A 27,908-nucleotide genomic window follows, 5' to 3' on the forward strand; every position below is an offset into this window, starting at 1 on the left:
TATTCTTAGAAAAGTGGTGAAAGTCATAATTTAAAAATAAAATCAAGTGCAGTGCTAGCAAAGAGTCATATTGGTGGTATTCCTGTGAGTAAATCCCTCAGCATGAATTGGCTTCACTTGAAGCTCAGCAACACTCCACCAAAATAAGGCCCAGCTGTGAGGTGTCTGTAGTACTGATCTGAACAGAAGTCCACATGGCTCTTGCCACATCAGGTGTCCTCTCTTGCCCCCAAAACATGCCTGTAGTTCACTTTAGTATTACAGGTCAAACCAGAGCCTCCCAAGGGCCTCTGTAGGAGTTAGCCCGTGCAAGTGGTGAAATTTAATGTATATCCCTCCAGGCACTTCTGCAGGTGCTGTGCTTCTGCTGTCTGGTGGGGACTAGGTGATGCTTTTATACCATTCACAGCCATTTCTGTTTGCATTGAGGTTATCACCAAATGCCGTGTTTTATCTCAGAATCTCCAGATGTCAACATATTCCTTCTTAGGCTTGTGTGCAGTAAGCAAAGGGCCAGCCTCTGTCTGGCTTTGAGCAGGGATGGCCACAGATTAATACTTATGGCTTAGGGCTAGGATGAACTCCCTGTGCAGCATCTGAAGCAGTCATTTTATTGGGAGAAAACCCACAGAACTAGCTGTACTCAAATCCTGTTCATCTGCTGCTTTAGTACTGTTTGAAGTTTGAGGTTTCCCTCAGAAAACCTCCCCTGTGTTTTACAGCCACAAGAGGCTGGAGAGCGTAACCCTTTACCCACTTGGGTCACGCAGAATTTTTCCAATAACTTTCACTGAGAGAAGCTGAGACCTAAAAGTTTCCTCTTGCACTCAGTCAGGCCAATGTGAACATTACTTAAAGTGATGCCAAAAAGTGAAACACTGGATGTCATAATAATGTGTCTCTGGAGCTGATCTGGTGGTTTTACTCACCCTGTAGCACTCACCCATGAATCCAGCCCCAGCAGAGTGAGATGAAACACACGTGTGAGTTCCACTGCTGTTTCACCCTGTGCAGAAGTGATCAGTGACCTGTGCCTCTGGCTCTGAGTTGTGCCTGTTAACTCCCGAGGCTTACACTGCCCAGTGATCTCACCAGGAGTCCTGCAAGAGTCAGCAAGCCGTTTTTCCCTCTAATGATGTTATTTGATTGTTCTGCATGGGGCATTTAAACTGTAAAGCAGTTTTGCACAAGCTGCTACCAAAGCTGCACATCTCATTCTAAAGTTCCACACTACAGTCTAACAAGGGGAAGAGTCAGAAAAACAGTCAGGAGATAAAAAAGCCAGAACATTGGCTGAGCATTGATAGTTCAGATAAAAGACAGAGCAACCTAGTGAAGATTTCAGGTTTTATTGTTATTAAAAGTTCGTTATGAAACCAGCACAACACATAAAAATAGATCTGTGGTGAATGATACATATTACTGTTATTGCCCGGGCGTTTTGTGCACACTCTCACTTTTTAAAATCAGAAGCTAATGAATGCAAGACATTTCACCAGCAAACTGTGAAACCAGTGTTCCTGCAGCAGAGAGAGGCTGTGCTTCCTGTTGACTCTATCCAACGTATAATACAGTCAGAAATAGTCCTCTATTCACACTTAAAAATAAACTCAGTTTTAGAGTATGCCCCAGCTGAAAATAACTGGAGAGTGAGAGCTAGAAAGAACTCTTTTCTTAGGGACCTATTTCCATGAAAGTCAAAGGGATTTTTGACATGGATTTTAACAGCAGAAGGACATAGCTATTTGTTGACAGACAGATGGAGAGGCCTAGCAACAGAAGCTAGGGAGGACCTGTGGCAAATAGGAGTTTATTAATTTTGATCTTTCACATGCTGCTGAATCTCCTTGTTGTAGTAATTGTCTATGTTCATTGCAGCAGTGATTGCTGGGAGGAGCTGGGAGGGTGTATCAAAGCCAGAGAGGGCGTCTGCAGCTCATTTTTTTTCTCCCTGTTTGGGTTGGCTTTGGTTCTAACCCTGCACACCATTCATTGCAAAGTGACTTTCACCTATGTGCTTTCTGATCCATGTGAGAAATCCAGAACAATACCACGATTACAAAACCCCTCACCAGGTCACTTGCTGTTCCTACACTGGTGTAAGCTTTTCTTCCTTACTTCTGTGCTTATCACAGCAGGCATCTGAGGCTGCCTTCAGCCCCTGACTCTTGTTCCTGACATTGTCACATCAACTCCAGGGGTGCTGGGAGGTTGCTGACTGGCTCAGCAGAATTGTTGTTCTGCATTTTTCTGCATGGAAAGGTCTCTGTGCAGCCTCAGTGCAGAAAACAGTGTTGGAGTTCTCTGGGGGGGAGCATTTCCTGTGGATAGGAGGCCAAATGAGCCCCACATCAGATATCCTGCTTGAATATCTGTGGGGGAAAAAATACCTTAGTGGTGTGGCTACTCCTACATTCTCCTGTTATTTATTTGGGAGCTTCTTTTACATCAGGCGAGTAGGAACATGAAGCAGTCCACGCTGTCCAAGCTTGTAAGCAATGTTGGTTTTTTGCCACAAGTCCTGGTAGGGAGTTGCAGAAGGTGGCAGCTAAAAATGTGGGGGAAAGCCCATCCCTGGGAAGCTGCCCTGCATCTCCATAGCCTGTGCCCTTGTCTGGCCCTGGAGTGCCCACTAATGCCCTCTGAAGTCCTGTTCTCTTAGGACTACAGCACATCATGCTACCAAGCTGATGAGCACTGTGGCCACTCTGGCCTTGTTTCCTCCACAGTGAACAGCTCCAAAGCTGAAGATACAAATCTCAGTGCTGTTCCCTGCGTGGGAAATCTCTGGGCTTCAGTCTCAGCCTCACAGCAGGAGAGTGACAAGGGTGGAAAGCTGTCACAGCAGAATGTGATTAAGGCTCTCCCTTTGTTTTTCAGGCTGTTTGAGAAAAACAGCCCTTGAGAAAGATGCTAGGCATCAAGCACGTGTCACATTCAACCGGTTCAGCAATATTACGCCTGTTTCTGCTCAAACTAGCCGGGGAGGGGAGGGAGAATATAATATGTTAGTGCAAGTTCTCATAGACAACATATGAATATTTAGTACAAAATGTTCTTTCAAGGTGGGGCAAACATTTCTAATTGTGACACAAAAAGAAGGTATTTTGTAACAGTTTTAACAAGTTGCCTGTGAAAAAGCGTTTGTGTGAAATATGTTTAGACAGACTACCTCACATGACACTGAAATATTTCTGAGCAGGCAATAACCTAGTTTTGTTTTTTTTTTTTTTTCTTTAAATCAAACCAGCTTTATCACAACCAATCCCAAACATAATTAAATAATTTGGTTGTGATTTTTTTTGGTTAGTTACATTTTTTTCTTTTTCCTCTTTGGAAAAATAAAGCTATGCTAAGTTGAGTGTTTCCACTCCACATGGGTTTTACCCATTCAAGACTTCTTTCATTGCAGAATCAACTTCCTCATTCAGAGGAAACCACAGACATACTCAGCTAATAAATTTTAGCTTAATATTTCAAAGGCTGGTTCATTCACTCCTGAAGTCCTGAAGAATTGCAGCTTCCAAGAGGCTCACACACTACTTCTCTCTACTGAAAAGCATTTTATAAACCTGGCCTAATTTGGAAACAGTCTTTATTTCATGTCTATTAGGGCTTACATCCAAAACTAAGATATGAATAATCACCAGATTGTGGAGAATGAAAAATTCAGGTATAAATTTTGCAGTGCAGTCTCCCATTTGAAACATTTGGATTTGACCCAAAGTCCAACTAAGTAGAAACAATTAAGGCCGCAGTTTTCTCTGACTTACACTGCATGTGCAAGTGTTCTGCAGTTGTGTTTTAACGTGATCGGCCAGTGTAAGTCAAGCACGAGTGGAACAGCCCTTGGTTACACAGACATCCTTTTTTTGCCTGCCATCTCCTGGTTGTGCCAAGAGCAAAAGAAAAATAGAGGCTTCCAATCAGGTGATAGACTGATAGATGTGTAAGCTTTCTTTATCTGTGACTTTCTGTCCTTTCTTGAGTTCTCAGCCAAGCCATAACCCATCAGAAGATGATTCACAGCCATTCTTGCCTTGAAGCTTGGCTCAGAAACCACAACAGGGCAGGTGGTGGAGTTATGCAAAGGCAAAACCAGAATCAGGGTTAAAAGAGCATTTTCCCCAGAGAGCAAACTCCTGGAGCAGGAACAAATGGGAGTGCCCAGCACAGCGGGTGGGAACAGGAGCAAGGCAGGAACACCGGGCCCTGGCTCCCGCCAGAGATGCCCCTGACACTGCACTGAGCTCACCTTGGCATCCCTGGTGTAGGCACTGTGCTGCGCCAGGCCCCCGCGGAGGAGAGAACGCGTGGGGGCTGTGAAAACCCAAGGCAGCCAAAATGCTTTTTCCAGGATACAGTAAAGGCATGGAGAGGGAATCTCTGCTGGTGGGCTGTCAGGGAGATTCCCTTTGGGTTTGTGCTACTGCAGGGTCATGGTGCTATGTACACTTCCCACTGGCCCTGCATCAGCCAACCTGGTTTTGGATGTCCAGCTGGAGAAAGCACTAGGCACAGAGGGTGCTAAATTTCTCTCCAAATAGAATTCATCCCCTGCCTGTATCAGCTTTGGAACCATAGGGAATTTCCAAGCTGGAGAAAAATCCAAAATACCTCATGTAGAAGAAGCACCTTTCCCTTGGATTTTTATTATAATAATTTTTAAGAATATATTTTGTACCGAAACACTGTCAGCATTCTTTATACAATGGAAAATGACACAGTCATTATGTATCATGTAAAAGAGTAAAAACAGAGCAAGACAGGAATATTTCAGTTCAATCTGGAGTACAAACAGAATCTGACACACCAGATAAAAAGTTAATCTGGAAAACAACAGATTCTCTTTTATTTTGGAAGTAGGAAGAAAAGTCAGGGAACGTCAAATTTTAAGGCTAAAAATTAAAATTTTAACTTGTATTTTACAGGTGGTAGCCTGATTCTTAATTCATCTGCAGCAGCAGCAACAACCCCCCCTTCTTTACAAACAGATTTGCACTTGCAAGAAATAAGAATCAGGCTTCTATGCTTGGAGGACTCTGATTGACCTCAACAGGCTTTGGACTAGAGCCACAGTTGGAATTTCAGCTTGCAAGTCTAAGGCTTCTTAACTGTAGGCCAAATTAGCACAAAATGAGGCTCTGCATTGGCATTCTACCCTTAAACTTCGGATATTCCAGTTCTGGTTGCTTTAAACCACACTTTTATTGCAGGTTTAACATAGTTCCGTTTGTGAGATACTTTTTTTTGTTTTTTCTTAAATACTGTGCTACAGAGGATGTTTTTGTAGTCTGTTTTTTAGTCCCTATATTATGTGTTCTCAGAATTGCCTAAATGTATGTTTATATCATGATTACATCTACTCAGAAAGACCCACTAAAGTCCACTGTGAGCAGCCAAGGAAAAAAGTGTATTTAGTCCTAAAGAAGTCAAGAAAAGTGGCTGTGTTCATTTATAGTGTAGCGCAATGACTGTGTTTATACAGCTATACCTACTATTTAAAAAGCTACTTGAAAAGTTATTATTCATGTGCCGTAGCTGATTTTCAAGCATTAATAACTTGGCTGTCTAGACAAGTTTTAATTGTCATATCAAAGGCCAAATATGTTCTCAAACAAGTGTAAAGAATCTCCCATCTCCCTTGGAAAGAGGCTGGTTCTCTTTCTGAATGAAAAGATTGCCAAATTTAACTTTTTCTCAGGTTATGAAAGCACAGTAAAACCCATAGATTTGCTGTTTAAGTTTTTTAAATGGATCGACTTCAACTCAAACCCATCCTGTGCAGCAAAGTTAGTAAGCCCTGAAAAACAGATTCTAGTGAATATGCAGAATTCCCCCCCACCAACCACCATGCCCACGTTTTCCCAGGGCCTAGAGGGCTCCATTAAAATGTAACTAAATGTGCGATAGGAAACACGGTTTTTCAAGAACGATATGTAAAGTTTACCCGAAGAACCTAAGACATTTTGTACATTCAAAATGTTTACACTTTGCTGTTCTTAATCTTAAGATTGTTCATTTTTACTAATAATACATACAATGAGTATAAATAAATAAACTACAGATAAGTTTTAAAAATTGTATTAACAATACGTTGTGCAAAAACTCATAACAATCTACATTCTATGCAAATACCCTGACTAAAATACACAGGCTGTGTCCACACACCCTCAGTCAGTTTTTGCACAGTCCTTGGGCCAAACCAGCAGCTGAGGGCAATCAGCAAAATTCCATTACGAGTTATGGAAGTAATGCTGATTTACACCAGCAGAAGGGCAGGCCCCAAGGTTTGTGCAAAAATGCCATAGAAATCAGTGGGAATTGTGCTTGACTAAGGACTAGACAGTTTGATTGTACCCCATTAAAGTGAGTGGGAGTTTTGCCATTGATTTCCATGGAACCAGGCTCAGGCCCTGGGTAAGGACATCAGCACATGGCCCTATGTTGTGCTACACTACTCCACTTCAGTGCAGAAACAATATTTGCAAAAGAAAAACTTGTTTTTGTCGTCACTACTGTTCAGTAACCGGTTTTAGCGCTGCTTTTCAGAGATTGCCTTTTCTGTGAGATTTGAAACGGGACTGCAAGTCTTTCTGAATCCATTCCAATTTGATTATCCAGCACAGGTGGGCTATTTTGATCCAAGAAAAACAGCTCAATGTCTATAAACCAACAGTGCTCTTCGTTAGGATAAAACACAGCCCGGTTCATCGGCACAGGCGTGAAGAACTGCATGCGGAAAAGGAACAGGGCAGCCTTCCTACCATAGCTGTGTCCAGAGCCGGCTGTCACTGCTCCCAACGGACGATGGCACCTGAGCTGGTTTGGAATCTGCAGTCCTAACAAGCTCAGCCCAGTTTTGTAAGCTGAAGATCTCCATTTATCTTTATTGTGTCAATTGCTGACAGTGTTTCAATACGGTGGTAAAAATCAAAGAGCTGATGTCCATCCACAAATATTCTAAAACGGGGATGCTCGCAAAGTATCTCAACCTGCAAAAGATAAAATGTTGAAGCTTGCTGTTCACAGTGTAACTGGGAAATTGTTTCACAGCACACAGAGCACTTCAAAGAGCGTTGGTGCAGCTGCACATTGTGCTACTTATGTGCCACACAAGAGACAAAGGTGAGACCAGTTTGCCCCCTTGATACCAGTTACACTACGATGGATCTGCTCTTACCGCACAAGGACATTAATCCAGTCTCAAATCTCACGTTGTCCTAGCAGTAAGCACACTGCAACCCAGTCCACTGGCTACCGGGAGGTTTTATGTCTTGGAATAATGCCAGAAACAGACTCAAACTGCTAATCACAGCAGGAGGAAATTTAACCTCCAACCCAAACCTTGCATTCCTTGTGCGGCGGTTTCAGTTTGAACCGGGCAGAAAAGACTGCAAAGTTGTTGGTTTTGGTGGTGGTTTCTTGGTTTTTTTTTTCTTTTCCTGCATAAGGAGGCAGCTCCCTCTGCAATGCTTTCCACACTACTTTTAATTTACTGGAAGGGAGTAAACACAGAAAGGGGATATAAGTTTGTTCTCCCCTCCCACACATACACAGCTGCTGCAGAACTAAAACCCCTTCACTCCTGTGGCTGCAGACAGTCTCTGTCAGACTAGACTCCATCCTGGGGCTGCAGTGAAGGAAATGCAGTGCAGGATTGCTGGGAATTCAGCTAGACAGTTCTCAGGAGGCACAAACAGGAGCAGGGAAGGACACAGTTCATCCCTCTTCCTGAGAGACCTGCAGAAATGCTCTGGAAAAGCAACAAACCTGGAGCTGAACAAGCTTGGACACGTTGGGAGATTCCTGATGTTTGGGGTTGCTTGAGAGGGTGTCCTGTTGTTAAGCTTTGCTGGAACTGCCCCAGCAGGAAGCTGGGACATGAGGGCACAAAACATGCACTTATAGAGGCTCTTGGAGACCTCCAGGTCTAGACACACTAAGGAGAAAATCTTCAGGGAAGCCACATGTAAATCCTGGGTCATTTCCAGAAGCTGGAAGTCCAGAGTGAAGTGCTGCTACCAGACACTTGACTCTGCTGCTATTACAGTGTATAAAAATGGGAACAGGGCCCGTGACAACCTGACTGTGCCAAAGCCCAAGCGACTTAGAGCACGTTGCACCAGGAGAAGTGGCAGCAGGCAGTCCAGGAGAGCTGGAACTCCTGGATCTCTGGTAGTGCACCAGGTACCAAGGAAGCAGCTGTGCTGCCATGGAGCTCCTGTGTCACTGCAGCACAGCCTGCCTGAGGCCTTGTTATGTAAAAGATATGGTTAACACTGCTCACAGTCCGCTTTTCACATCACCCGCGGCCACGCCATGGCGCTAATTGGACTGGATCACAAGTAATTGGTAAGAACACTTAATAGTCTTAATTTATTCACTGAGATGGAGACCATCAAAGGTACAAAGTCAATTGGGAGCCTCAATTCCGTTTGGGCATTTGGGCAAAAAGGAGGAAAAAAAGGCAAAATAACTCCCCTTCTACAGTCTCCCATGCTAGATGTGCAATACTGCTGTCCTGTAACATCATCTCTCATTAGTGGGACATGCACAAAACTTGCTCTGGGTAATTTGTCTGGCTTGTCTGAGGGCCCAGTCACCACCCAGTGCAGAAGGCAGTGAAACCCTTTCAGATGGAGCAGGACTCAGCCTCCAAGCCTTTTCAAGTGCATTTCCCACACCACCAAAGGGTGTTGCCAGTTCTGATGGGAGGGTGAGTTTGTAGAAGCAAGTAGAGCGCAACCAATTTGCAGCAAAACCAGTCATATAAACACCCTCTTAACACCAAGCATCTGGGGAGATGGTGAGCTTTTGGGGTTGGGGGAGATTATCTTGGGGGCAAGAGGGATTAAGAGAGTTTGGCAGCTGGTCATAGCACTGGCATTTAGCAGAGGGGCCAGTGAGGTTTTGTAAGAGGGACGGGGAGGAGGAGGGGTTTTCTGGGTCAGCTGCATGGAAAAGGCATGCAGCCTTTTTTTCCTCAATGTAGTGAGCGGGAAGCAGCCCTCTGCAGCCGCATACTTTGTTAGTGCTGATTTGCAAAGACATCTTCACATAACCATAAACACTACAGATGGGACTCTGCTTCTAGGTCAACCCAGTCCATCCACAGCACCACAGCACTTCCATGTACACTGTTTTCAAGGGACTACAGATTTAAACTTGATGGAAGGTTTAATCCCAGGGTTCAGAAAAGAATACCACTATTGCTTAGCTGTTTAATCTGCTAACACGAAGAGCTACGGTCAACCTTAACGTAACATCCCTGGGGACAAAGGATGAACGTGATCCTTATTAGCTGCACTAAATTGCAAACAGTATGTCCATTAAAAAAACCATCAATATATACAGCAGCCCCACTGAATATTAACATTCTCCAGTAATAACTTGTAATGCTCTAATAACATAGAGGTACCTCTTAATTTATGGTTATAAAACTAAGCTCAGGAAGTTGCACTTCATCACACAGTATTACAACCTTGTCATAGCGCCCAGGTGAGGTGTTCACAGCCCCATCTGAACTGCCTGCAGCTGCACGTAGCAGCGGGATCTCCATGCAACTCGATGGATACAAACAAACCAGCAACTGGTGTCTCCACTGGAGCAGTGCCGGCTGCACTGTGATTTCATGAAAGGCACGTCAGGTTCTGCTGCAACTCGTATCAAATGACACTTTATCAGACATGGTGTAAGCCACTGCCATCCTGGTACTCACCCTAAAAGGCTGGTCCGGTATAAATGGAAAGTAAGGAATAGACGACTGCTCTTCCCCCCATTCTCCGGCTACACAAGAGTTTCTGACAAACTGTCTCTCTGTAAACACAGCTTTCAGTTCTATGGCTACATCCGCAGGAGGATCTTCTGACTCCCCACAAGTCAGACTGATGCCAAAGCTGCAACACAAACAGAACAGCTCTCATTCAGCCAGAAAAAAGCAAATAAGCCCCAAATGCCGCTAGTCTTATTTCTCAGCTTATTAAAGCCATACAGTGGCACAGGCTGGAAGACAGCTCAGCTCGTTCAGAGCTCTCTGAAAGCTCAACAGGGACAACAACATGGTTATGGAATACATATCTGTGTGTGTGTGTGTGCAAGGTGTTGGGCATATTTCTGTACATATATGCAGATATATATGCTTGATATGCTTTTTCACTCCCAAGTGAAAACGGAATCCCTTGAAGAAATGCCCCCTCTATGGGTCAAAGGAGAAATCAGCATGCTATATTTAAAATGATAAAAATAATCCTCTCCAGAAAGGAGGGATCCGTGCGGATGTGTGTGTGTGTGTACGTGCGGGTGGCCGCCCCACTTCGCCCCCTCCCCGGGCCCGGCGCCCCCGGCACGGGCAGTCCTGTCCAGGTGTTACCTCTCGGGGTTGAGGTCCACTATGCCCATAACTAAGATCTTCTTTCCCGGCCTCATTCCTCCTTTGATGTGCCCACAGAAGGGGACGATCTGGAAAGGACAGGGGGAAGGTGGTGAGGGTCAGCTCGGCATCAGCGGCGGCCGCCCTTGTGCAGCCGGAGCTGAGCGGGGGCGGGGGACAGTAAAGGCGTTGACAAAATAAAATACACCACCACCCCCACCAAAAAAAAAAAAAACCCAAAGAAAGGTGATTTACCAGGCGAGGGAAGTACACATCAGCCTGCACCGGAGATCCCAGCGAGTTGTTTAAATGCCCGTCCTCTATTTTCTGCAGGTGAAAAGGAGAGCGCTGAGGCAGGGCCAGGCGGAGCCCCCCAGCCCGCCCCGCTCCGCAGGTGCCCTGCCCGGCCCCCCAGGCCCGTCCCGGTGCCCGTCCCGGTGCCCGTCCCGGTGCCCACAGCCGCACTCACCAGCGCGTCCCGCTCGGCCACGGTCCCCGCCATCTTGTGGAAGCGGTGGCGGCGGCGCTGGGGACAGGGCGGGGGAAAGGGAGGGATGGAGGGAGGGATGGAGGGAGGGAGGGGGGTCTGTGGCAGCCCCGGCGGCGGAGGGGTAGCGGCGAAGCCGGAGCGGAGCCGGTGCAGAAGTAAGGAAGGCGAGGAGGAGGAGGAAGAGGAGGAAGAGGAGGAGGAGGAGGAGGAGGGGAGGTGGCCGGCTGGCACTGCCTCGCCCGGCGGGGAGCCCAGCCCTTGGCCCGAGGGGGAGCCGGGCAGGGCGGGGCGGGGGCTGCTGCCGCTTGCTCCGCTCCGCAGCCCCGCGGCGGGGCCGTCCCTCGGCGAGCGGGGAGAGCGCGGCTCCGCTGGGCTGGAGGGACGGCGGCGGGCCCGGGCCTCTCACCTGGCGCCTGCAGGTGATGGGTGCCTGGGGAGGGCCCGCAGCAGCCCCGCGCCCGTCATGTCAGGGATCACCTTTATGTCCGGGCTTGGACGCCTCGGGCGAAGAGAACGTGCCGAGCCGGGCGTCCTGTGTGACTCCCTTCCTGCAGAGGTGGGGACACTGCTCGGCCCCTCCGAAATGAACCTCCCCCTCTCTCCCCTCCGTGCCCCGCGGCGAGGACCCTCAGGGGGCTGCGACCCCGAGCGGGGTCGGTGGGCAGAGCTCCGAGCGTGAGGGGAGTCTCCCGGCCGAGCGCGGCCGCAGCTGCCCCGGGCCCGCCGTGCCTGCAGCCTCCGGCGAGGTGCGGTAATTGCACAAGCCGGCCCGTGCCCGTGAGCTCCCACTGACATGCCGTGGCCGTAGTTATGCAACGCGGCGGTGTCTGCGGGTGTCCCGCTCTGCGGGAGCACGGCGACCTCCGCCCGCGGCCACCGGCCCTGCTCGTGCCGCGCCACGAATCCCTCGCCTGTAGCACAGCGGGGGTGACTCGACCCGCCGAACGTGCTGGCATGGTCCCTTTGATGGGTTCAAGGTCTCGGGAATTGAGGAAGGCTTTCTTGCCGCTTCTTCCACTGGGATTTGGTGGCATGAGCATCCCTTTAGGAACGTGACGCAGCAACTGGATTTGGCCTGTGCTCTGCAGGAGCTCACACAGGGGCCTTGGCTTTTCGTGCCTCTTGCTTACACACTGGGCTGGGCTGGTGAATGTCCCCGTCCTTCCTCTTCCGAGGCACTGTGAGGATTAATTACATTGAGTAAAGTGGAGTGGGGGAAGCAAAGCCACTGCAATATTTAGGGTTTCAATATGATGGTGTCCGTTGGGAAACACCTGCAATCAGGAGGTGATGCCATTTGAGAAATCAAGAGGTACTGAGTGTAAGAACAGATTGTGCAAGTGTTTAGACGCCTGGCTATTTTTTCAGTAGTGCCCACTAATTTGGGCATGTTTTCCTCTCTGGATGCCCAGTTGGAGATGGCTCATAGAAGCTCATGTTTGGAAGTCACGTACTGAAGTCATGGCTTCTTCAGGGTGTACCAGCACAGCTGGGCACAGAGGCAGCGAGCATCCCTGTGGCCCAGGTCTCAGCACGGGAAAACCACTGGGCTGTTTTCTTCTTGCCAAAACACTGGATGTCTCATCACCACATGGGAAAGTATCTTGCTGGAGACTGAATTTGTAAATAGTGCAGTAACCTGAACCCATCACACATCAGAAACAGCTGGCTTTACAGTGGTCAGGTGAGTGCATTCACGAGTTTACCACAAAGTGGAACTGGAATTAGCTTGATGTATTTCACCTCCTGTATGCTGCTCACCTCACCATGATGATGATGCCAACTGCATTTTTTTTTCTGTTGGCCTAAGAGAGAACAGAAATCATCCTAAGCTTTTTTACATTTAGTTGCATGGTGTTACACGTGGTCAAAAGAGCTCTTTTCAGAACCCTTTTTCTTCTCTGCTGTACAGAGAGACACTTTGTTGGATAAAATTAAATTCATTGGACATAAAATCAGGCCAGCCAGTTGTTTGTGCCAAAGCACTATGTTTTATGAAGGGAGAGGCCATCATTATGTATCTATTTAGTAGCTGGTTTTAAATGAACTTTTTCATTTCAAAATAATTAAATAACAAGACTTGTCCATTTGGCTAGCTGTTTTGCCTTGTGCTTGTCTTTTTGGCAGGTTTCCCCAAAACTAGCACAAATGCAGCATTTATTTTGTTGGCCATGGATTGACTGGAATAACCCGCACTATGAAATTTTGATGGAAAAGGACATTCGTAAGTTTTTAAAGCTCTGGTGGCCTGTGCCTGTCTGTTTCTGTGCCGTGTTATCCTCTTAGCTTGTAACAGTCCAGGAGGATGCTGAAATCCTCTATACCATGAACAGTGGGAGGCAGCCAGAGAGGAGCTCTGCCTCGGTGTGCTGCTGTCCTGCCTGCTTGATGGTCACTTCTGTAGGGAGGTGTTCTCCAGCAGAAGATTACCTGCATTGCCCGGCAGTCCATGGAGCAGGATTCCATGTCTGGGCAGCACCATGCCTCTCACCCATGGAGGGGCTTCCTTGGGACCCAGCTTCCCAGGAGATTCCCCTCTGCAAAGAGCTGCAGGGTGAGTGCTGCACCTAAGCTCCTCTACTTGTTCTTCTGAAAAAGGAGAGGTCTGAGCCAAATCCGTTCCCTCACCCATGTAGTGCTTGTTAAATCGTGTACAAAATAGCCCCCATTCAGTATTTTTAACAGCTTTCTTGGCAGGGAAGCTCTTGAGTTATCCTACTTGAGGGCCTGAGCTTGCAGACCCTGTGGTAGTAGCTGGAGCAACATGATAAAATATTTGTGCACCACTGAAATGGTGCTGAAGTACAAGCTACCAAACTTGTTTTGTTGACCAAGTGCAAAAAACCTTGAGGACAGGTATTGTCTTCCATTTCTGGGTTTGTACAGCCTTTTGTTCAGTGGAAGCCTGGGACTCTTGAAATGCAGAGAATCAAATAAAGATTAAAAAGAAGTGGCATGGCGTGAACACCATTTGGGAGCAGTTAATTACATGCCCAGCCCAGCCACCAAAGCTATTGCTGAGAACTGGCAAACCCAGAACTTCATCTTAATCCCAGCACCTCGTATCTTGCAGCCACTCCCTCTGATGATTTAAAAAGGTGTATCTAATTCTTAGCTGGCCTTCACTGGCAAGGAATGCAGCACGATTGCAAATTTGGTGTGGTATAATTACCCTGCCTTTCTTGCCCCATTACCACTGACATTACTCTCCTCATGCCTGGGTTTATAGGCTGACTTGTAGAACCTCTCTGGTTTGTTTTGCTTTTTTAATGACAATGTTGAGAGGATGGGAGGTGTTTGCTGGTTTCATGGAAGCTTCCTTTGGTTTCTGGGTGGCAAGGCACCCCACTCCTGGTTTTTGTAAGACTCGGAAAAAGCTGAGTAATACAATAAAGGAGAATGTCTGGGAATAAATGTGATTCAGTGGTTGGAGCCAAGTGGTTGGAGCCAAGTGTTTAACAGTTAAAGGAAATGCTCCTTTTCAGGATTACACCTGAATGGCAGTGCTGATAAACAATTATTTGGTATTGCACAGTGGGTTTGTTTGGTTTTTTTTTTTTACCTTTGTAGCTTTGCCAGTGCAAATCCTCTGTTAGAAGGTTTTTTTCAAGCATAAATTTACCCTGGCCAGGGTGTCCAAGGCAGGACATGGGAGAGGCTGGTACTGACAGTTACAGGGGTTTGGAAGGGGCAGGGGACTGGAGAGCAGAGCAGGAGATGTTCATGCCCTCTTGCAGCGTGGCTTCAAAGCGTTCCGACAGGTTCCTCTGGCACTGTGCACCGAGGCGAAACCGCGGGGTGCTGTGTTCTGGTGGAGATGTCCCTGGGCCTGCCCTCCCATGCTCACCCGTGGGAAAGACAAGTGACAGTTATCAGTAGGGACAAGTATCAGTTATCAGCGTGGAGGGAGTGTTCAGCAGCCTGCGTACTTTCACAGCCTTGTGCTGTCACATCCCCGTGGAGGGAGGAGGAAACCCAGGACGAGGAGCAGCACCCCTCTCTTGACGTTTATTTCATGTGGCTTCACTGCTTCTTGTTGCCCCTGAACTATTGCGGTCAAGGGTTTTGCCCTTAGGGTTTGAGCTCTGGCTGCGTGTGAACCCCCAGGAGAAGTTGGTTTTCTGGGGCTCCCAGTAACAGATGGTGTAAACTGGTGTTTAAGGAGGTGGTCCTGGTGGCTGAGTTGGTTGGTCGCACACAGAACTGCTGCACATCTGGTATCAGAAATATCTGGTAGTCTTGAAGACTGTTTACTGAAGTTGGCCCCAGGATCTGAGGGCATGTACATAAATGCGTGTCAGATACAGTGGAAGCCACCTCCAGCTCACTGCTTGCCCCTCCTTATATCAAACAGGGCACCAAACTGCACCCACAGCTCCCTCTGTCCCCTGGACCAGCTGTGGGTGCCGGGTGGGAGGAATGAGCTGGCTGGGGAAGAAGAGCAGGGAGGTCACCATGAAGACACAACATTTGTTACCTGCTTCTTTCCCACTGGCTCCTGTATTGCCAATTTCAGGTCAGTCATGGTTCCCATATTAAGAGGCAGGCAGGAGAGGTTCTCAACTGTGCCCGTGCCACACAGAGGGCAGAGGAGGGAGCCAGAGCTTGGACAGCACCTCTGTTCTGCCACTGTGCCCTTCCCCACGAGTGCAAAGACCCATCTCTGCTCTCCTTCTGGGGTCAGCAGGGCCTGAGGCTGTTTCTGCAGCAGAAAGAGCTGTAGGTGGACACACTATTGGGGTAAGCTGGGGGATGCTCCAGGCACAGCTGGGTAGGGGAATACAGCTCCCCAGCTGGGGAGAGGTGTCCCTGTGGCTGCAGCAGGAGTTGCCTGACAAGAGAAAAGAGATGGCTTGGAGCTCAGCTCACTCCATGTCCATTCCTGCTGCACAGGACACCACAAGGAGCCAAGAGAGCCAAGAGAGCCTGGGTGACCCACCTGGAGCTGAGCTGCCTCCATGCCATTGAGAGTCTCTCTGCTCTGGGCTCAGTCACTGAGTGCTGATGCTCCAGCCAAGCAGTAGAGGCATCACTGCACACCTTCTCCTACTCCTCTCTTTCCCAGTGTAGTCCAGCCAGTGCTGGGAGCCTGGAGAAACTGCTGGAGGTCAGCAGAGATGACAGTGGGAAACTTTCAGCTGCCTCTGGCTATGCTGTGGTACAGGGATGTGCAGCCAGTGGAGTAAGCTTGTGTGGGAGGGAGGGAAGGGGAGTCCCAGGGTGCCAGTCAGGGAGATGGAGAGGTCTGGGGAGCCACCAGCAGCACTGGTATGTGCTCCCTGGCAGTACCGGGAGAAAACCTGTCATGCAGGACAGGGAGCCTGGGAGCACAGGGAGTCCCGGCTCTGCCGTGCTCAGTCTGCTGGTGCCAGGTGACAACTCACCAGTGGCTCTTTCTGCTGAGGGGCTGCTCTCCCAAAGAGAGCAAAATCCTGCCTCCTTCTGCCTTCTGGTTTTCTCAGAGTTCCATGACTCTGTTGCTGCAGATGTGGATTCGTGTTCATCAGCTGAAGCGCTGTGACTCCTGGCCCCCCCAGCTGATGTCCACAATAAAATGGTCTTTTCTCTCTTCTGAATGTGTTGCCACAGGATTTTCTGGAGTGGGGAGCTGTTGTTTGGGGATGAATCCTGAAGGAGGATTGAGTTTGGGATCATTCCTTGTCCCAGCATCCTTCCTAACAGTTGGTCTGAGTTGAGGTGCTTTAGGAGACAAACCAAAGCAGAGTATCCCACCCAAGTGTAGAGGGTAAGGGACCTGTGGAGGTCTTCTGGTCCAACACCAGCCCCAGTAGTATTCCCTAGAGCAGGATGGCCAGGACCATGTCCTGGTGAGTTTAGGGGATCTCCTTAGAGCAGGGCCACGTGGTCAGAGTGGGGGCGGGACATGGACAGGGCATTGTGCCAGGAAGGGCTGTTACGGATTAGAGAGCCTGGGTGTTAGAAACCTAATCAATTAAGTGGTGAATGAGTGAAATGACATGTTAGATTCCTATGTTTAAAGGGGATTGAGCCTTTATTTGCCAGGGTTTTCTGTTTGCTTTCATTAGGAATTTAAAATATAGTTGAATTTATGAAGTACCTTGTACTACGAAGATGAGGTACCCAAACACAGCATGACACTGCTCAGTCCAGAAGAGGCTTCCTGTAGCTTTTCATTGTCTGCAGGAAAGGGTGGGGGCTGTTCACTATTTTGAAAACCTCTGCAGGGAATATTCTTCACCTGTAATTTAAAAAAAACTGCCTTAATATTCTTGCTTTTAAAGTACTTTCTGCAAATGAAATGTGGAACATGGGAATCTCATCTTTATGTTTTAATTGGTGGCCCCAGCAGTCCTAGTTATATGCAGAGCAAATTCTGCACTCAATCATATGTGGGCAGTGCAGTCCCTGCTGGATTTCCTGGACACCACTGGTTTGTCCAAAGTGGTTTGCTGGTTTTGGTGCATTAGGAGCAGAGCCAGCATCTGACTGAGTCCCAAACATCTGCAAGTACAGTTTGAAACTCACAACTTCTCTTCATCATCCAACAGTGCCTTCAGAAGACCCCATTCAGTCAGCACATCTGCCCAGGCTGGGAACAAGGCCATTCCTGTGAGGAAAAGGAGAGCTGGGACCTGCACTGAGTGGCTGATCCACAGGTTTCCTGGCCCGTGCACATGGGTTTCAGGTGCTGCATTCCCACCCAGCACTTGTTGCAGTCTGAACTCCTCTTCCCGTCTGGGTCATGTGAGGTACCCTCCATGAGCAGCACTTTGCTCTTACAGGCATCCTGCTGTGCATTGCAGCAGCTCAGAGCTAAATAATTTATCTAGGAAGAATGTTTTCTACGTGACTTAGAAAATGGAGGAGAAGAGGAATATTGCAACAGTAAACTGCGGGGTGGACAAATACATTCTGCCTCTCAGTTTCTCAGCATTGCACTTTGCCACTTTTGTTTCAAAATTGCTTTCTCTCCCATAATTATCTTCAAAAGAGAAAGCTGATCCAAAATGTTTCCCTATATATATATATGTACACATATACATATTTTAGGGTGGTTCATTGATTTCCATTTTTAATAATGAAAGTGAATAAACAAAAGAAAAAAGCCCCACAGCAATATATTACCTAGTATATTTAAAATAGAGAGAATGCTCATATGTGCCGCAGCACACTTCATCTGTGGACATCAAAGTGTCTCATAGAGGTCGTAATCCTCATTTCAAAGATGAGGAAACAGAGGTGCTGAGAGAGAAAGTGGCTTAGCAGGTCAGTGACAAAGCAGGGCAAGAGTCCCCTGAGCCTGTCCTGCAAGCAGGGGTGAGAGAGCAGAGGAGAACAAACGTGTCCTCACCTAATCAGGACAGCTGAGTCCCAAGTGCAGTGAAAGCACAGTGACACTGCAGGGAGAGCACCAAATCATGCCACAAGCCATAGAGCCAGCAAAGCCTGGTTTCTTCCAGTTTTGTGTCTAGTCCAGTAGTTCAGGGTTGTCTGCTGTTGGCCTTTGATGTCACAATAATGGGGTTCCACTTGTCTTTCTCTCACCAAGGGTACTGGGGGAGTCTGGCTTCTCAGCTTTGTTGTCTGTTTTCCCAAAACTTTGGGGTACTTGAGAATTTTTGAGCCTTCCTGTTGTCTGTGATCACTGAGGCAGTGGAGTCACAAAGAACTCATCCTTGCATGTACACATAGGCATGTTTGTTTCGGCATTGCAGGTGGGGGTTGCCTTATCCTATGGAACTACTCAGTCAGTCAGCACTTTAATGCTGCAGATCTGTGGCTTTTAACATTTTAAATTTAACATTTTCTACTCTGTAACAGAGTTCTGGAGCTGGATAAAGGGTGGCACAGTAAGGATGTTCACAATGTTGGTTCAGTAACCACTTATGGGAGAATGTTTCCCAAGGGGAGAGACAAAATTGGACTTTCAGCTCTGTAGCTTCAACTTCTTTGAGACCTGAGAGGCTCACAGCACAGTAAGACTCATTCATGTTATTAATTTGATGAATAACTTGAGTGAGAAGGCTTCTTTATGCCTGCAGCCGTGCCCCCTTGGATCATGGCCCTCTTACATCTTGTTACCCAGAGAAGGAGAGGTTCAACGGGAATTTTGATGGGGAGATCTAACACAGCAAGTTGTAAGCTGTCTTGATTTGTAAACTCTGCAAGTACTCTGGGTGGGCTGTTCAGCTTCCTTGATGGTAAATTGAAACCTGCTGATAAGAGGTTGGTTTTCCTAACTTTAACAGACCTGTTAAAGGTAGGCCATGGGTGCCACAGGTCTGCTGGCCAAAGACTGAAGGCACATGCTCTAAAGAACCCCCCATGTATTTTAGAAATGCTTCTAATGGCTCAGAAGAGAGCATCATGCTCTGTGAGGACTAGATGACAGCTGCTGCATGAGTGGCGTGAGTTTCATGGTGTGATATGGCCATAAGTTAATTGAAGATCTTGGAGTGTTCTACATAAAGGGATTTGTCTTTGAAACATAGACACAATTTGGGAGATTGTCCCACTCTACTCATATTGTAGGACGCACCAAAATCAATGGGAGTTTTCAAGTGAAAGCAGGTTCACTAACCAGAATTTTTCCTCCCTCCAGGTGCTGTGAGTGACACTTCCAGTGTGTGCTGCAGTGGGTGGGATCCCTGAGTCTCTGGTTACTCCTGGCAGGATGGTTTATCTGGAGGGTAAGGCTCTCGCCCATTAGCTTCTAGTTCACTGGCTGCCTGCTGGATGTTTTACATCCCCAGGTGCTTTAGTAATCTTCTTCCCTTAATACCAAGACTTTTTGCTGATTATCAATATGTTCCTTGGACTAGTGAGGCTTTACTGGCTGTTGTTCAAAAACAATTATTTCGACAACATACACAAATGGTGGTCAGGGAGGGATACTTGAAGATCCCTCCCTTCACCTTACCAGAAGAATATTCTTTTTACTGGCCTAGGTGGTCTCTAAGTGTCCAGCTCTTCTGTGTCATGAACCCAACATTCCTCATTGGTTGCCCAGTGGTCTGATGCCAAGACGAGCCAAGACATCTTTCCTTCCCTCCAGCCAGTGTGGGTGCTTTGACAGGATGTGCTGGATTGATCTCAGGCTGAAGGTGACATTTCTGTGTCTGCCTTGCCTTTGGTGGGTGTCACAGTGCCCTTGGCTGATGCACCGAATCTGGGCATGACAACATGAGAGATAAAGCAAGGAACAATCCTCCTTTGTTCCTATGTACCAGTGGGATTCAGAATCTACCTGGAGGAGGCAGGAGGTGCATTTTTTTAGTGTTTTGTGTAGGCCACTTTAGGTGTTAATTGCAATTACCCAGCAATCATGGTACCTCATATTGAAGGTGTAGGTGAGTAGCTGGGGTTTGGGCATTTCCCTGCTGGATTCAAGCACACAGAGGGAGGTGGAGGAGTTTCTGTCACCACACCTAAACCCTTTGTCAGTCTTGGGCCAGAGCTCCCAGGGTGATTAATTGTTAATGATGGAGGAGCTGCACTGTTTGTCCACAGAATAAATAAAGCATATTTTCCAGCTGTTTCCTCCTCCAAGTCTCTCCCTGCTCCTTCCAACTTCCCCACATCACTCCCTTTTTCAAGTCTCCCCATCTTTTCTGTGACTTTCTTCTGTTGTTTCAGCTTTGGTGGGCAGTTCCCAGGATGACAGAGGGCTTTCCAAGGGCAACCTGAATGTCCCAAATGTCCCCATACAACCCGCTTCCCAAAATCATCTGTGTCAAAAAGTGATGGTTTTGCCTTTTTGCAACGATCACATTTAATTATTAATTAAATATTGAGGTCAGCAGCCACTCCTATCCCTAAAGAAGCACTATGCCTTTTAAACAAGTGGAGCTGGAGGGCAAGGGCATTCAATGATCAAACCATCTGCAGAAGAATTGACCTTTCCATTTGTCCTTCAAAGCCAAGGTTGCCGTATTTTCCCAGAACCCGTGACCTATATAGCAAGTTGGTGTCCTATTAGGGTGACTGGTCCTAAGGTGCCCATGTTTGCTGCCACCTGTTTCAGAAACTGCCATGCTTTCAGCGTCCTTATGGAAAACAATTGTGTCATTCCATCAGGTCTTTCCAAAAGCAGGAATGCAGCATGATGGGACACACCAAAACCCATTCTGAAAGTAGTGCACCAGTTAAATGGACAGACCCTGAGGACACTCTGAATCAATATGTAATAACAGTGGTGCTGTATGAAGCTTCCATTCCATCAGAGCAGCTCTGTGACATTGATTTGTGCCAGAGAATAACTAGGAAGCTTTTCTCTCTGTAAATCCACTTCCTAACCTGGCAGACTTTTACAGCATGGAAGTGTCTGTGTGATATTAGTTCTAGTTTCCTCCATGTGTTCTGACAGGGATATGTATCTAGTCCTCTTTGCTGAGAGTGCATCTCCTTTAGAATTTTTTTTCCCAGAAGAGTTTTTTTTACTTGGAAAAAAAAGTTAATTTTAATAACAGTTTTATTATCTTGGAGTCTTTTCTTAGCAAAGGTACATATGTTTTTTTTCTAGCATAAAAATGCATGTGTGTGCTGGGTTCTGGGAATCAGTGGAAATTATGGTAGCAAGAACATGGGTTTTGTTCATATGTTGGAAAAGCCAGTGCTGCCATTGACTATAACTCTAAACAAAAATAAGCTGGGTACTGTTTTTCACTCACAGGCCACCCAACTGAGAAAGTTCTCTATCAACAAGGACAACTGTGAGAAGTCAAGTGTGTTGGAGTCAGACTCATCTAACCATCTTCAGGTGTCCAACTTCAGCACCATCCACTTGACACTGAGACTCTCAGGAATTCAGGATGGAATGAGGCATCATGGTTCCTGTGGAAACATGAGGTCTACAATTGTCTATTTCTATCCACAGGGTTTTAAGGGAGGCCAGAACCACATACAGTGTAAATATCCAGCATCAGCCTAGATGAATCCTGTGTTTGACCCCTGAGGTTCTCAGTAGCTCTCCAGACTGCCAGTCTTACCTCCCACTCATCTGGGTGCAGTGCACACTGTATATATACAGCACCAGTCCCTGCTTAGCCTGTCTTAATTAATAACAGCTTTATTATCTGATAGGGACCAACAGAATATCACCTGTGACACAGAAGGCTCCTGCCCTGAGGATGGTTCCCTGCAGACAGATGGCAAGCAGAAAATATGCCAGAAATGCTCTGCCTCAGAAGGTTCCCTCTCAGGCATTGCTGGCTGGTGTGGGCGCCAGTTACAGAGGAGTTCTTCAAGGCTATGGCAGCATGGAAAACCTGCAAGGGAAAAACATGAGACCAAACAAGGGAAGAAGACCCAAGCAATTAGTATTCTCCAGTGGGGGTTGTATTTCAGCCCGTTGCTCTCCCTCTTTGCTTAGCACTGTAGATATACACCAGTGGGAGAGCAGCTCTGCCCAGGGAGATGTAGCATCCACCCAGGCAGGAGAAGGGGTGGGAGACAGCACGTACCCAGCTGAATTTGACAGACTCGGAGCAGATTTCAGCAGCTGACGTCATGGCTGGTGTGAGGTTGGTGGGGACGTTGGCGGCAGAGGCAGTAATTAAACCCCTGGCATTCTGGCCGGAGGCACAGTCATGTCCTGCTTCATCTGAAACAGAGCTGGTCTGACACAGCAGAAGCCTTTACGTAACCAGGCCAGATTTTCACTTTTGGAGCAACAGTTTCAGAACTACAGAAACTACAGACAGGATTTGTCGCTACTCATGAGCAGGGGGGTGAGCGCACTTCTATCGCCTCCTGTCTCGCACCTCGCTGGGTGACAAGCATGTCAAGGAGTGAGAGCTGGTCTTGCAGCTGACTACCAGGCTTCTGCTTGCATTCCCATTTCCTCTGTGCTTTCTGTTGGGATAGCAGAGGTTTGCACTGGCATGTGAGACATTTTCTTATTGCTCTCTACAACCACAGTCGCATTTCAGAAGCGTTTTGGCATGTTGCCCTGCTGGCAGCCCACGATCGCAGTAGCGGCTTCTCAGGCTGAAATGTTTTTGTTGCAATGCATTTAGCCCATCTCTATTATTGCACAGGCTTTTCCTTTCTCCCTCATCTGCTCTGGCTGTATCAGGAGATATGAACCTTTTTCAGGGAATCTTTTACCTTTTTCAGCATTTGGAGTGAACCTGAATAAACACTTGTTAGGTAAAAAAGCTTAATTGAAAAGACTTACTGTGTTTCTTGGCTTGTTGTTCTGGCTGACACCATCTCTTGCAGACACAGTATTACAACAGCAGTAGTGCAGCAATACACTTACAATGGCTTGGTGCATGTAAACACCAGTGTTTGAAGGGGAAAGAATCATATTGACATGCCTTCCATCTCCTGATGTGGTCATTGCCTATCCCATGAGCGTGCTTTCCTTGTAGATGCACTCACCCAGTGGTTTCCTGGAAAATAGTCTTAAAACTGATAGGCATTTTCTAACAACACTTAAAACTGTGAGGTAATTAAAGTCAAATGCTTTAATTCATCGGTTTTCTTTCCAAATAAAACCATTCAGCCAGAGTAAGAACAATAGATGACTCCCTGTGAGTTCATCAGCTGTAAATCCAGCGTGTAAAGTAAAACAAACACATCAAAAAAATTCTGCCCTGTTTTTTTCCCCACCTGTTCTTTAGATTATTCATCGCTTTTGGAAAGCTTATTAGTTCAAGACTTTAAAATCATGGGCTTTGCGTGGGGAGCAAGGATGATATGCAGGCAGAGGACGCTGAGTTCTTGGTTCGAAGCAGGGGTGAGAAATGTTGGCATCCATGGTGAGGAAGGAAGTGAGCCAGAGAGCAGTAGGCTGGGGGGACATGCGTGCTTTGGGGATCCCTGCCCATGTTCAAAGCACTTATGCAGACACTTGCCTGTAATTATGAATTTAAACACAGACCCGAAGACTTTAAATACATGCACAAACCCAAAACTCTAAACCTGTCACCTCAACATGTGCCTGTGTGCTTTTCTGAGTCAAAGGCTGCGCAGTGAGGTGGGTTTGGGGAGAGCATGGCTGGGATGCAGGCTCACAATGACTGCGTCTGGCAGGGCAGAGCTGCAGTCCTTTGTAGGAACTCAGCTACCACTGTCAGAGTCTGTCGAAGCCACAGCCTCCAATTAACATCTTTAATCTTATTATCTCAAGCCTTTTATCTTCACATTTTCTTGTCTGTTTGTTTGTTTTCTTTAAATTTGTTTACATATACCGAACTGAAAGTTTTTCTGGAAATGCTGGTATGGCTTTTAACTGCAAGAGTGATTCACAGAGAATAATTAATTCAAAGATCTTGGCATCTGTTTTCCTTGTAAAAAAAGGTGGTGGATATTCTGTGATTTTCTTGAAAGATTTTTCCCTCTAAATGTGCATGTTTACACTCACACCCACATAGACTCACACACATTTGCAAATGCAGACACTTCCCTCTTCTGGAGCTTTAAAGTTCTGGAGCAGCACATCTGACCTGCACAATTAACCCTTTCTGCTATGTATCTCCTTTATTTATGTCTAAAAGCGAGACAGAGCTTTTGAGGTTGGTAGAGCTCATCCTGTAGGTTTTTGTCCACACCTTAAAGTTCCTGAGCTTCCTGCACTGAGCAGGCACATGCAAACAGCAAGGAAGATCTGTGCCCCATACTAACTCCTGTAGGAGTGGCAATTTCAGGCTCCATCTGGGAGGCTTCTGCTTGGCCTGGGTCAAACCAGGCATTTTTCTAAGGAATTAAAAAGCACTGATCATCTCCCAGTGCCCAGGATTGTTCCTCAGTGTTGTTTTATTTATTAAATATTGCAGTGGATATAAAGGTTTTAGCTTACTCTCATTTTACTATCAGCAGCAAAAGGATCAGTTCTACCTCAGACTTTCTAAGACCTCAGGAGTGTTCTTAGGCCATAAATTAAGCCTGGACCTTGCAAGTCTGGAAAACAAGCTCATATAGAGCATAAGGGGTAGGATTTCCCCATTGGCACCATAAATGAAGTCTCTCATGAAACTTGGAATGGCTCCTCACTGTAAGCATCAGCCATACTTGAGCTATTTGCTTATTAGAACTCACAATTTCATTTGAAATTTAGGCACCTAAAGAAAAAAAAAACAAGTTGCTAAACACCTTTGAAGAGTAAGATCTTATTTTTTCCCTTGTTCTGAAAAAAGGTCACTTATGCAATACCAGATTTCCTGTAGCTTAGTAATTTCCAATATTATTTCAGAAGTTAAAAGCTATGATGCTGCTTTTTAATCACCATCACAGCATGACAAAAGTCCTACTTACTTTGCAGTGATGGTTATATCATTGCAATACTGACAGCTCCCCTGGGACCTGTGCAAGGTAACAAGAAGGCTGGAGGTGAGCTGGGTTCAGCCAAATAAACACAAGGAGCCCACAGCAGAATATGGAGTCACTCTGTAATTATACTCCAGTTTTTTTTCTGCTTTGTCTATGAAGCAGAGTCACTGGAATAGGAGAGCTTTTAAAAATCAGGGAGGACCCAGATTATTATAACTAACTATAAAAACTCCTGGCTCTTTGAGGCCATTTATTCAAATGCCTCTAAGCCCTTGCTCTTCACAAAGAGAGATAAATGTAATTATCACAGTTCTAAAGTGGGGAAATATTAGGCTTAATTAACTACTCAAGGATATACAGCAAATGAGTAGCAGAGATGAGAACAGAAACCAGTTTTCCTGACTTCCTCTGGCACCTGGATCCCAGTGCCACCTCTGTCAGGTGGCACCACACTGAGATAAGCAAGACAAAAGTACTGCTGGGTCAAAGCCAAGACCACAGACAGTCCCAAGCCCAGCTGAAGTGTCTCTGGATACACCTATGGTCTGGCATTTGGTGAACACGGCCTGGCATGAGAGGGACCTGCATGTTGTATGTCTGAGACTAGTTTGATTGCCATAGTGTTGTCCTCCCAACAATCCTAAAGTTTACTTGTGGGAAAGAGTTACCTGCTGAGGCATTGCCCACCTGGCTGCTCTCTGCTGCTCCGCCACTCCAGCTGTGCTAACCAGGGACTCCTGGCTTTATCCAAGTCAGCGGTTTGGGATGCAGCCACAGTGATACACACCCTACACCATCCACGGAGGGCTCTTGGTTTCCAAGCTCTGTCACTTTTGTTCCAATGGCAGGAATGTTCATGCAGGCTCAGACAGGACTTGTGGCCACTGAGCCACAGGGAGGGAGGCTCCTTGTTCCAGAAACCTGAGCCACACGCCTGGAAGAAGAGGCTGTACCAGGAGGTGCAGAGATGAGATAAGCCAGGCACTGATTCCTCAAAGCCAGCATTTAGTCATTGTTTTCCCAAAAGGCTGATGGCGGAGAAGGATAGCTTTAAAGTGCTCTGTTCTGAATAAACAGTGCCAAAGCAGAGGAAGGGATCTCTCTTTCACCCCTCTTGCTGACTCTGGGGCAGGAATATTCAAACTCTTTTTCCTCAGTGCCTGCACAGCCTGGGTGCTGCTCCTTAGGCACTGTCAGCTCTGGAAGTCAAGGTGCTCACGGCATCTCCACGGGCTCTCTGGAGGTTTATCCATCTGCTTGTCTTAGGGTTTTCTTTTCCTATGGTTGTGATAGAAATTGTCTCAGCAAATGAGGAGAATTCATTGCTACACAACTGAGATCACTTTCCTGTTTGGGTCAAAATGTAATCTGGAGCTTTCAGATTCCACTCCCTGTGGCTTCCTGAGCACACTGCCATGTGTCTGCAGCCATTTACCCAACTCCAGGAGGCAAATCAAGTTAAAATGCTCAGAACAAGTTTTTTTTTTCTGGCTTTTACTCATTACTTACTACGTTCCAGCAGTGAGGCTTTTAAGACAAGAAGGTATTTCTACTCCAGGCTGAAATAACAGGCTTTAGCACAGCCAGCAGGTGTCTTGCTGCTCACAGCCTGGGCAATACCTGCTTTTGCTGAGAGTGGAAGTAGCTACAACTGTGGCAAGGGGTGACTTTGATGGCAGAGGGAAACCTGTAAATGGGAATCATAGCTTTTACTTCCAGCCACAATCAGAGGACCTATTTAGCATTTGCTCAGCTTCCTACAGGACAGTGCTATTTTAATCCCACTAAAGCTTAAGCTCAAGCAAAGAAATCTTTGAAAACTGGCTGTCTTAACTAGGTTGAGTCAAAGTGACCCCTGGATGCTACATGCAAATGCATGCATGTACATATATGTATCTTCTATTGGAAGTTCTCCAGTGTGACTTCATATTCAGGGCTTTCAGGTCAGATGGCACTTAAAGATACTCAAGTGCTTGAAGAGAGAAGTGGAGACTGACTCAGTGTTTGGGTGGCAGCCTGATCCATCACCCAGATACTTTCTTCCAAGGAAGAATTTTAAAACAGATGTCATTAAAGGGCTTATTTGTGAGAATCAACCTGAAGACTGAAGGCAAGGAGGAGGGAGGGAGAGTGGGAGAGAGGAGCAGCAGCAGCCGTCACCTGAAGGTGCTGTGGGTGGCGATGCTGCTGCAGCTCTCCTGCATCCCCTTCCACTGTGCAGATGTCAACAGCTGTAAGAGGAGCCCTGGATGCAGCTCAGGTTTTGCTGTCATTGCTGATTCCAGAAGCTATTCTGGAATGCCACCTGCTGGCATTTTTCCTGTTAACTACCCTAGAGATGAACTGTGGTGTGGTCACATCCCAAGCCTGGAAGCAAAGAGACAAAGTTGACCTTTTCAGTCCTTTTCAGTGAATGTCCTCCTTGTTTTCTTGGAGAGAGGTTGCCCTGAGGCCCTGTGAAAAGTCCAATTATGTAAGGGGGGGACTTGTTAGGTGGGATCAGGAAAGGGGATGCTGATGCCAAAAGAAGCGATGAGAGTGGATAAGAATGGATGAGAATGAAAAGAAACAAGGAGAAAAGTAAAACAAGAGGAAAAAAAGTCTTCAGGACTAGTGAGGGATAAATGAGGTCTTCCATCAAGCACCAGTTTAGATGGCCCTTAAAAAGGAGCATTTAAGTCCATGATTTTGCTTTTTCCATTGAAGTTTATATGGAAGTGTTTAAAAAAAACCAAAAAACATGTTTTTAGCTGAAGCACTTTAAATTGGAAAGGAAGAGGAGGCACAGCT

General features: G+C 46.8%; 2 protein-coding genes and 2 long non-coding RNA genes across 4 annotated transcripts in view; 3 read left to right on the plus strand and 1 right to left on the minus strand.

Moving 5' to 3' along the window:
• Positions 1-4,627: 4,627 nt before the first annotated feature.
• LGALSL (galectin like) lies at positions 4,628-11,228 on the minus strand. Its single transcript, XM_068186388.1, has 5 exons — positions 10,842-11,228; positions 10,628-10,699; positions 10,373-10,461; positions 9,722-9,899; positions 4,628-6,995 (listed from the first exon to the last, which is right to left on the minus strand). The coding sequence occupies exons 1-5, from the start codon at positions 10,872-10,874 to the stop codon at positions 6,852-6,854; spliced, it is 516 nt and encodes a 171-aa protein (XP_068042489.1). The 5' UTR covers positions 10,875-11,228; the 3' UTR covers positions 4,628-6,851.
• Positions 11,229-11,868: 640 nt separating this feature from the next.
• LOC137471825 (uncharacterized) overlaps positions 11,869-27,908 on the plus strand; it is a 34,454-nt gene continuing 18,414 nt past the window's right edge. Inside the window, exon 1 of the mRNA XM_068186386.1 lies at positions 11,869-12,546. The gene's annotated coding sequence lies outside the window, so the exon portion shown is untranslated. The remainder of the gene's footprint in view (positions 12,547-27,908) is intronic.
• On the plus strand, positions 18,653-20,387 carry LOC137471824 (uncharacterized). The gene is made up of 2 exons (XR_010997878.1): positions 18,653-18,820; positions 19,447-20,387. It is a non-coding gene; the product is annotated as an uncharacterized lncRNA (long non-coding RNA).
• Positions 21,327-22,159, plus strand: LOC137469999 (uncharacterized). Its single transcript, XR_010996863.1, has 2 exons — positions 21,327-21,692; positions 21,927-22,159. It is a non-coding gene; the product is annotated as an uncharacterized lncRNA (long non-coding RNA).

This window comes from Anomalospiza imberbis, chromosome 3 (assembly GCF_031753505.1).
Source record: "Anomalospiza imberbis isolate Cuckoo-Finch-1a 21T00152 chromosome 3, ASM3175350v1, whole genome shotgun sequence".
NCBI classification, from domain to species: Eukaryota; Metazoa; Chordata; class Aves; order Passeriformes; family Viduidae; genus Anomalospiza; species Anomalospiza imberbis.

Coding starts and splice junctions, on each gene's coding strand:
- LGALSL (XM_068186388.1), bottom strand. CDS start 10,874: ATGGCGGGGACCGTGGCCGAGCGGGACGCGCTG. Junction 10,462..10,627: donor ATGTGTACTTCCCTCGCCTG/GTAAATCACCTT, acceptor TGTCCTTTCCAG/ATCGTCCCCTTCTGTGGGCA. Junction 6,996..9,721: donor TACCGGACCAGCCTTTTAGG/GTGAGTACCAGG, acceptor TATCTTTTGCAG/GTTGAGATACTTTGCGAGCA.